At 36.3% G+C, this 10,941-nt stretch overlaps 1 protein-coding gene across 2 annotated transcripts in view; it reads left to right on the top strand.

The window, feature by feature from the left end:
* The window catches only part of tanc1 (tetratricopeptide repeat, ankyrin repeat and coiled-coil containing 1), a 123,196-nt gene that overhangs the window by 47,129 nt on the left and 65,126 nt on the right, over positions 1–10,941 (top strand). For both annotated transcript variants that reach the window (XR_001482157.1, XM_015402538.1), the window contains exon 4: positions 5,618–5,722. Coding sequence is in view for 1 of the 2 variants with exons in the window: in XM_015402538.1 (XP_015258024.1) it covers positions 5,618–5,722 (105 nt within the window). In the remaining variant the exon portion in view is untranslated. The remainder of the gene's footprint in view (positions 1–5,617; positions 5,723–10,941) is intronic.

The raw sequence follows: 10,941 nt of genomic DNA, 5'->3' as shown, positions 1-10,941 counted from the left end.
ATAACCAGGAAGCGAGGTAGGAGGGCAAATTAGGTTTAGCGCCACCGCAGCACGGGAGGGAGAATTACGCCCAGGAGCAAATGGATAAAAATAGACCGGAGGAAAAAAAAAATGAATCAATTATCTTGCGGACGTGTCGATGCATCGGATCGTCGGCTGTTGGATCGATGCATCGATACAAAACGATTATTATTTACACCCCTAACTGATACCATACCCAACCATCTGTTTGAAATTGATGCACGTGTGTATAAATGAAGAACTGCATACTACTTGGATGTAACATAATTGCCATCATGGCTTTGTCAAGCTGCTGCCTACCTTTGTGAAGCAGGTAAAAGACTATTACAAAGTGAATCCAGTAGAACTTTTTATTGCCTGCCTGGAATGGGTGACAATAGTTGAATAAACTTTTGACTCTCAAAATGGTATTGGTGCCCTATTTGTTGGTACTCACCAATGCCACCATTTTAGTTCAGTATCGGTGCAACACTAATTATAACAGCATGGAGAGCTTACTTTTTTTTTAACTTAATCTTCAAAATAGGAAAGACGTGAATATATGATTTCATTGAGATAATGTGCATTGTCAAGAATTGCCTACAAGACAATGGCTACCAGCCTAAAGTTGCATATAGCTTTGGAAAGGAAATTATTTTAAAACATAAAACAGCTGGAGGTGTGAGAAAGGAGCACAGATTTGGATCCAAGTGTGTTATGTCTGGCTTTTAAGGGCCGGTTTAAAAAAAAAAAATCTTCACTGCTGATGATCTAAATCATTTATTAGACATTTAGATGATACTATAATAAAAAATGTTTGACATATTGTTGCTGAGGGGAAATAAATGGGTGGGGCTGTGATTTCTTTGTATGAAGGTTATGGCTTTCAATTATCGTACACTTTTATAGTCTGAAAATGAACAAATTAAAATACAAAATATTTTAGATTGTACAACTAATATGTACTCATGGATAGAGAGCTGTCCTGGATTGTCCTCCTCGGGTGTGATAAACGTGTTCCTGCGTCTCATTCTGCCTGTCTGTCCTCGCCCTTCAGAGGTCATATATCTGGCGCTTCCATTTCTATGACCTTTTCATGCCTGTTATGAACCACAATCACTTATACTCCACCGCCTCTATCTAAAAGGGCAGAGTGGTAATGGCACCCTGTTAAAATCTAGAAATGAGATTTTCATGGAAGACGGAAGGCTTTTCTGATAGTTGGACATCAAGAGTCCTGCCAGAAGGCCTTTTTATGTCTGTGATACCTCCTCAGTCCTTAGTGGCTCAGCATTACCCCTAATAGCAGGCCACATGTTTGTTATTAAATGTGTTTATCCTCTGGAGTTTTTGTAAACTGAATATGAACTTCAGCGTATGGTTTAGATTACTCCAACTATGCCTCCTGTTGTTTTGCAGTGAAGTTGTGGAGCATATTAGGCGTCATTTTTGCCATTTAAAATATTTACCTGATCTAAGCATTTCGTATAAGTACAGGTAAAGGCATTTGATTCATGAATAATTGCTTGTGACTAATCATCCAAAAATTAACACAGAATTTTAGGACATACTTTGTCCACTATTTGAATATTTTTTTTTATCATGACCAAAAACTTGGGTTTATTAATTGTGATAAGCCAAAGTTAGTCTTAGCTTGAGGAATTATTTTCATCTCATTTAATCATAATATAAATGCAGCTCTTCGTTGAAGGCCTGATGGATGCTAGATTTAGTAGGAATTAGTGAACAAGCAGCATTAAGACCAATATAAACGGCAGAGTGTTGCTTGGTTATTTTCTGGATAAGCTGCAGAAATCCACAGTCCTGGATTTTAATTTCATTTATTTTATACCATTGTTTGTGTATTCTATAATTCCAGTTTCAATGACTGTGTGGCATTAAAAGTCCTTTTTTGAAGGAAAGCTGTTTAAAATAGTTGCTCAGGATTGATGAGACCCATTTTAGAGCCTATTTGGCCCACATGCAAAAGTAATGAGTGGTGTGGAAAGCATAACACAAGATTTCCATTTTGAAACATGGCGGCAGCTGCATCATGCTATGCAGACAGAGGGTCACAGAGGCTAATTAGGTTATGAACTAAAATGTACAGCCATAGGTTAGGTGGGATGCTTCAGATCAAAGCATATCCATGTGTTAGGATGGCCCAGTCAAGATCCATGCCTAAATTGAACTGAAACTGTGCTTTGATACTTTTATTGTTAAAAAAGATCCGCATTAGCTGTCACCAAAGTGGGACGAGCTAGTCTCCCTGGGGTCCACAAGACAAAAAAAAAAAAATCACTTAATCACACATTATAGACATTAATTATAGATCTCATCAGAAATCATTTAGAATAAGTTATTGCATTCATATCTATTACATTAATTATCACTTTCAAACAATAAATATCTTAATTCACTACTCAAAAATTTTAATAGTGCATTCTCAAGTAATAATTGAAAGATACTTCACTATTCAGTTCACGTATATTCAGTGAGCAATTATTCCAAAAACTGATGGCTCGATAAATAACTGCTCTCTTTAAGGCATTTGATTTTGGACATGGCAACATTATCTGACCAACATTAGCATACCTTGTCTCATAAGAATGAACCTGATCACATCTGACAATTTGGTTATATGAGAAAACAGGTTGGAAAGAAAAGAAAGTTTTGTTATATTGTAAGCCAGTCTTTACTCTACCATTAATCAGGAATGTTGATGGTGCATACTGATGGTGTTTGTTCTTATGGAACCATGTAAAACCAACCTTGCAGCTCTGTTCTGAGCAGTTTGTAATTTCCCTAGTTGACCCTTAAATGCAGAGGACCATACAGGTGCACAATAATCCAGGTGACATAAAATAACTGATTTAGCCACCTGCTCCACAATATTTGTAGGGACATAAGAAAGACATTTCCTCACCTTTGAGATGGCACAACCCATCTTCCTCACTATGGTATCAATGTGTTCTGCCCATGACAGCTGATTATCGATTATTATGCCCAATAATTTTACTTTATCTACCTGTTCTAAAGGTTCCCCAGATAAGTTCAAACTCATCTTTGGTGTAGATGACAGTTTATCACTTGATCCCAAAATTATTGATTTGGTCGTAGAGATATTCAGAACCATCTTATTTTTGTTTTATCCAATTAAAAACCAAATTTAACTCAGCTGACAAATCATTGTCCAGTTCAGACATTTTTTGAAGCATACTGTAATACAGTGTGGAATCATCAGTATACATTTGTACAGTCGCTTTACACAAAAGAAATGGTAAATTATTTGTGAAGATGCCATATAAGAGTGGTCCCAGAAAGCTTCCTTGCAGGATCCCACAATCCAAGACCCTAGAGTGAGACCAACTGCCAGAGTAATATACCCGTTAGAATTATATGCCTCTATTTTGTTTCTTTTAGCTATTTTGCATCGAGGAACAGCGAAACATTCAGTTTCTACAAGTAAAGTTCGCTGGGGTCTACCCTATCTGCGGTAGTTGCAAAGTATTGACTCCAGGGGGTCTAAATACAAGGAAGCACCCCCCTTTTTAAAAATCTTAACAAAACACAAAAGATTTTGAGCAATGCTTTTACTTTACTTTCATTTCACGAATTTTTTCTACTTTTTCTTAGCACAAAAATCAAAATAAAATCCATATATATTTGTGGTTACAATGCTGAGAGGTTCAAGGAGAAAAATGTATGCAGGTGAACTACAGAGTTTCTACCAACCCAACAGTGTGAAATCAGTTTCCTACATTACGATCCCCTTAAAGTTAAAATGTTTTTGCTGGTTGGCTAAAGATTTTAGGGCCTCAACTCTGTTTATGCATTGTCTTTACCAGTTTGCAGCCAAATAAGTTATTCTCTTTGCATTTCAGCTTGGATATCCATAGATGGCACTGTGCATCAAGCTGCAGGAGTTTGAAATTATCTACAGCCCGATTCTCAGAAATTCTTTGAGATTGGAGTGACAGGTTATCAAAACGGGTAATGGAGGAAGACTGTCTTGGCCCATCTCTGCTGTATCTTTTGATTGGGGTTACTCATTCAGTCATCTGATAACCAGTCTGTAGGAGGAGGTTTGGATTGGGTTAGATGGGGTCAAAGCTAGAGCAGCAAACGGGGCCAGTTGTATCTTTTTGGATTTATGGATACATTTAAGCCCCCACCTCTTGTTTTTAGGTTATTTTCTGACTCTTTATTTTTTCCATTCTTACTTTTTGCAGAGGAAATGCTTCACTTTAAGTAGAGAACTTAAAAGATCATAAAAGGCAGCTAGTTACCAGGGTGATGGTTTGTTTTATGGCTTAATATTTAGACTCATCTTCCTCTTGGATCTCACTGTATAAACAATAAGTGACCTTTAGGAAGGATCGGTGGATCTTTTCCACCACTTCACCGTGTGATCTTACTTTTAGTCTCTCTGCTGCTGCAGTGCTGTTAAAAGTATTCACGCCCTTACATATTTCCTCTGTTTTTCCTTATTAAACCTCAATGCTCTGAAATATCCATATATTTTAATGTCACACGAAAATAACCTTAATAAATTAAAGCAGCAATTTTGAAAGGATTATTTTATTTATAAAATGGAGAAAACTATCCAAACTAACTCGGTCCAAAATTCCAGAAACACGGTTTGTACCAGATGGTTTAAAAAGAAGCGTAAAAATTGTAACTGCATTTACTGGAAAAGAAAAAAAAAGTAATCTAAACTCTTCAAACTCATTTGAAACCTCCTTTAATATGTGAAATCCTGATTCAGAAACTGCACTTTGCTTTACCTTGTGTTTACTTTTGTCTTATGTTAACATTTGTTTGTTCCAGAAGATTTTTGTTTGACCAGAAAAGAAAAAACTAAATTAATCTTTCAGGGTACGAGTCTATAAAGTTAAAAAAAAAAACAGTAACCACTCATTTTACAATCGTTTGTATATAGAACTGTCTTGAAAAAGTCACACTAAGTGCTGTGTATGCGACCGATTCTTCTTTTTTCAAATGCTTTCCTATTGCAAGACCGCTATAAACAAAAGCGTGTTCCTCAGAGGATATTGCAAATGTCCTAGATACATCATCTTTCTCACATCAGCACACCTGGGCCCTAGTCCCTCTATGTGATGTAACAGTTATAGCAGAAATGGGACATTTTTTGAAACACTACCTGCAAAGATACACAAACACACATGAAACCTTTTCATACCATAATACCTTTGAATGTTCATGTGCTTCTGAGCTCGTTTTGAGTCCACTAAGAGGCTAATTGTTGTGGTTTCCTGCTTTAGTTTACATTCCCACAGCCAGCTTGAAGTGTTTAACTGGAAGTCTCCTGCCATGCAGAGTTTTCAGGGTTGTCGGACAAACCAGGGCTGCTATCAATGTGGGTAGTTTTCTGTATGTGTGTGTGTGTGTGTGTGTAGGAAAGAGTTTTATATGAACTACAGAGTGGTGCATAGACTATCCAACTAAGACACCGCTGCGTCTCATCCCAGTCCCATCTGGAACATATTAATCCTCTGAGAACATGCTCCTTCTCCTTTAGTCTCTACTCTTTTGCAAGTGTCTCTGCCGGATGGTCTCTCTCATTGTCACTCTTGTCTTCTGTTGGTGCCGGCAGGTCCGATCAGGAAACCTAAATATGTAGAGAGCCCTCGCTTACCTTCTGATGCCATCATGTCAGCGTTCAGACAGGTGGATAATAACAAGGATTCCTCCCGCAATGGTGAGTTTTTATTTTTATTATTTATTTCTTTTCTACATATAACTAGATAGATGTTGGTCTAGAATCTAAATTTTCTCATAGACTGCCCTTTTCAATTTGTGTTGCAATTTTGGCCTTAAAGTGTCTTCCGGGAAGAGCTGATGCAAAAAATGTATGCATTTCATCCTTTTTCTCCGTCATGTAGTCTTTTCTGCAAACATATAATAGTGCCATGTTTAGCCTCAGCAGAGTGTTTATATTACAAAGGAGTCAGTTGTCCACTGTGTATGAATGCACTGTTTTTATCACGAGAATCCAATGAGATGCCGCGTAATCTCCAAGAAACTTCACATAGTTGCGTTCTCGTGTTTCTAAATATCTGCGAGGTGTGCCTCCAGCGTTAATGCAGCTTATTTTTTCCTCTCTGCGTTGGGAGTTGTGCTTGTGTGTCCATGGGTAATGTTCTCCGAAGTAGTCCTGTTTTGATTTCCAACAAAGAAAAGCTGGCTCAGATTCCTCCCACAAGGCTTAAGTGGAAGATGTAGAACACGTTATCTTTAGCAAAAAGCATTACCGGAAGGCTGCCCTTTGACTGTACATGCAGACCACAGCCACCCACTGCACCCCAGTCGCTGTGGGCTGAGACATTCTGAAGCACGAGGGTGTGCCTGACATTCGGCTGGAACACAACTCAAAGAAAGCTACCAGTCAACAGTGGAAACCTGATAAAAGTTATCTCATGACAGCTGGTGGACTGATACTGCTTGTCTGCTAGTTTTAAAAGAGGAAAAGTAATTAAAAAAAAACTTAAGTAATTCTATTGTTAAGTTTAAAAAGGTTTCATTATATATAGTAAAGTAAAAAAAGGAAAAGTAAAAAAAAAATAAAGTTTTGTGAATTTTTTTCTATAAAATCTGGAAACTGATACAAAACATTTGTATAATTTTCAGCTTTATTTTCACCCAAAAAGCAAAAATTATCTATAATGCAGATTATCTACATGCTACCACATTACTTGCCTTGCAAAAATAATACCTTTTTTAAAGAAAACTAATCTGAAATGCACAACCTATTTGAACCCTTTTTTACTCTGAAACACCAAAATAAATAGCAATTTTCAGCCGGACACCATTACTTGACACCATTAGTCAACTAATGGAGCCCTGATTTGAATTATTTGATCTACCAGTAAGTATAAATCCAGCTTGTCCGTTGCGACCTCAGAGGTTTGTTAAATAATATTTGGTAATAAATAACATCATGAAAACGATGAACAGAGCGGACAGGTTAGTCAGTTTTGGAGAAGTTTAAAGGAGGTTTATGCCAGAAAACAATATCCCAATGTTACAGAGCCTTGACTGTCAGTCCAAACCTTCAGGTCATGCAAGATTAGCATTAATCAAAGATGTAGCCATGGTAACTCTGGAGGAGCTGCAGAGATTTACTACTCTGATGGGACACTATTGTGAAATATGTTTTTTTTTGTAGCAGCTTGCTTTGGGATGCTTTGCTGCAGCAAGGAGAGGGAAGTTGGTAAAAACTGATTGGAAGATTGGTTGAGCTAACTAAATAGCAATCCTGCAAGAAAAAACTGTTTTTGCCTGCAAAAAGGCTTAAGCAGAACAGTGGAGTGGATCACAACTTGTCCTGTAACCTCCCTCGAAAGCCCAAGCTGCTGCTGCCTAATAAGGACACAAAACATTCTCAGACACCATTCTCATCATGGTAGACATCTGTTTTTAAACACTTGTCTTTAGACCAACGGACTCAAAAACAGATTTTATGCTCAGGCCATAATTGCACTCATAGTTGAGCAGTTTTCTTCACTTTTTGAAGAAACTGCTCACTAGTCCTAATAATGCATAATATACAATAATGGATGATTACTAAATTTTCTACCTAAATAAAACCATATCTATAAACTATTTGTTACCCGTCTATAAATGGAGACTTATTATAAATCAGTACAAACTGCACTATAAGATCAGATATTCTGTTAAACTTGCATCACAAAATATATAGTCAAACGCTAATGGTTGCTATAATACAATGTTTTAGATCAAAGCATATTTATGCATTAAATTTGGGCCAAATAAAATAGTCAAATAAAAAGCCCATCTAACATGTTGGCTGGACATTGAATGGGAACAGGTGGCTACAGACAGTGAAACACCCAGAGCAAGTTTCAGTGTTGACACAGCTGACTGTAATTTTCCTGATATTGTAAATCAGGTTTGAATAAGGCTTTCATTTTCAGATCTTTAGTATTTGTTTAAGGTGACATGTTATTGAGCTTAATGATAGTTTTCTTACTGTTCGTGGTCTAAGAGTAGTAAATTAAAGCCAGAGTGAGACTATGGAACATCAGATTGGATATTTTAGTGCACCTGCAATGGGAGTTGATATTCCTATTCATGCAATAGTCTTGATTTCATGTTTTCAAGTTATAGATGGCATTTCCCATATAAGTCAGTAAGTATATGTTGCACCCCACTGTGCTGTCCTGTATACCACGGGACAGAATCCTAATCAGTCTGGTGGAATGTCACACAGCTTTACCTTGTTAGGTCAATCATTTACCCTCCAACCAGTATATACCTTGCATGTTTATCTTAACCAAAACACTTTCAGATAACCCTCTAAGGATTTTTTTCCACTTTCAATGCAACACGGTAATCCTAATATTATTATAATAACTGAAAAAATACTTAGTCAGCACATGCTATACAGAGAAAATCCAAGTGATTCAAAAGTTATGTACATAGTCTTCACATAAGAAATGAACAATTTGGGTTCTTTTTTCTGTAGTGATTTATGTTCTCACTATCATAACTTCACATTTGCTTCATAAAATTTATTCAATTTCAACACTTTTCAACTTAACCAAAACAAAACAATTTTCAATAACCAAACTTCATACATTTTGTAAAAAAAAAAATGCTTTTTTTTAATTTCCACACAATTTCCACTCATGCATACACTGCATCTCCTTCCATTAGCTAACGTATTGATACAGCTTCAGATCTTCCCTGCATTTTTTCCGCCTCCTGCAGATATCCTTATTTTATCCATATATCCACATGTTCATGTATATATCCATATTTGATATCCAGATACCCATATTTGTCCCTCCCCCAAAAAACATGAATATGAATCTGGTATTTTTCTTTGCTGCCCCTTTGTTCCACCTTTGATTCTGATGGGGTGAATAATTTTAGATTTTGAACATATTTAAATGGATAAAACCCAGATTTATTATAGTCTATCGGCTTTAAATATTAGGTTATGATGTAATCATAAGTAACTCAGAGCCTCTGCTATCAGCAGGGTAGGGCTGTGTAATACAATTTGGCAGATTTGTTTGAAGTAAGGCAGATAGTTTGATATAGATTTATTAAGAAGATTATTTGAATACGTTTGTGTAATGGGATGTTTGAGATTAATGCTGTAGAGAAACAAAAGGCTTTTAAGAAGCACAATGGAATAGAGGGATCAGTCCTGCTAACTAAACGAGCTAGACTTAAACGTTCTGAACATCAAGGATTAGAAAATGAAAAGATTTTTTTCTTTTACTGCTTATTTCTATTCCTGCTAATTTAATATATCCTTGTTACACTCTCAAAACAAATACTACTAATATATGAGATTATTTTTTAATTTGCAAAAAAGACTATTTAAAATTTGGCATAGAACCAATTAAAATTTGTATTCATTATTTTGTAGTTTTTATAAGATCTACCTGCAACTGGAGAAAAAAAAAATCACCTGCATCAAATCAGTTTCAAAAGGGTTGTGTTTACATTGTTGGTTAGCAAGAATAATTTTCCTCATTCTAATTAGATGTAAATGATGATGCAATCTGTCTCTTTGTACAACCTGCAGGGTGTGAGCCTGATTTTTTTCTCTAATTTGTACATCTTCTCAAATATTGACTTAGCTTTCAAAGAACATGAAGAGAGATCCAGCCTTGTTTAAGGTCAGGTAACTTCTCATTTGTGCCTTTTTATTAGAGCTGTGTACAGATATTCAATAAATGCAACAGAAAAGACAATGTATCAGCCAGGAGAAATGTTCCTTGTCTTTATTCAGAGCAGCAGATGGCAGGTAAGAAGACCTTAGTCAGGAAAAAGCAGTGGTAAATGAGCCAGATTACTTAAGTAATTAGGTGAAATTAAAGACTTTATGGATTGTAACCAAGGATTGGTGATCATGAGAGCCCAGCTGCGCACAGCTGACAAACCCTAGACGTGAATTTAGTTAATTCCCTCCCCCCCGACAAATAAAAGAAAAAAGGATTAAGTATATCATTAACACTTTCTGATGCCCGTATAATTGCTTTGTATGTTTTTTTCTTTTTCTCATCACGTCTTCAGAAGATATACTATAATAGATAAAGCTTAGAAAACTGAGTATTTCTATGTTAACCTTTGCAAACACATTTGTACATGTTGGAAATTCCTTCATTCTTCCTCATGAAGTCATCACTTTTTCCTTTTTTTCAACAGTTTTTACCTTCACTAAGCATACCAAGAATTACCTCGGCATGCTTAGTGATGGCCAGTTTCTTTTCTTTAACTCTTTCAGATTTGTCAAACTCTGATACTCTTCATTCTGCTTAATCCGGATGATCTCTTTTTGGTCATTATTAAAAATAATGCTATCACTTCCTAACATTGAGATGCCATCAGTTTCTCTTCCTTGCACCTCAAAAAGACATGGAGCCTTAAACATGGGATGCACCAGACCATAGCTTGCAGAAGGTTAGCACAGATTAATAGGTGGGGTCAGACTGTGTGTGTAGTCCCAATGTGTTTCCTTTTATTGTCTGTCTGTGACTTCAGAATTTTTTTCCTGTGAGGTAAAGGTAAACTTTTCAGCACATTGGAGATTAAATGTTCATCTTCATGACTGTTATCTCATTCTCTTTTATTGGCATAAAGAAGGCTTGCTAGTCATTTCTTTTTTGGATTCCTTCAGTATTGGTCTACAATGTAAAAATAAAAGTAAACCATCTCTATGAATACTTGTTTTCAAGCTTCTAATTGGTGTCTTTTAACTGATCTATCCAGTCTGGAAAGGTGTAGCATTTCAGTGCTTAGCAGGTTTGTGGGGAAAATGTTTAGAAAAATGTTTTCTGTTCCACTGTGTGGAACTATGTGTGGATCTATTTGTTTTTTCATCTTTTCTGTATCCTTCGATCCCTCCATCCGTTTATCCGTCTGTTTGTGTATTCTTATCTC

Source organism: Cyprinodon variegatus, unplaced genomic scaffold, assembly GCF_000732505.1.
Source record: "Cyprinodon variegatus isolate N-32 unplaced genomic scaffold, C_variegatus-1.0 Scaffold1363, whole genome shotgun sequence".
Classification (NCBI taxonomy): domain Eukaryota; kingdom Metazoa; phylum Chordata; class Actinopteri; order Cyprinodontiformes; family Cyprinodontidae; genus Cyprinodon; species Cyprinodon variegatus.
The sequence above is the reverse complement of the archived record's forward strand: the minus strand, read 5'-3'. Positions and strand labels throughout refer to the sequence as shown.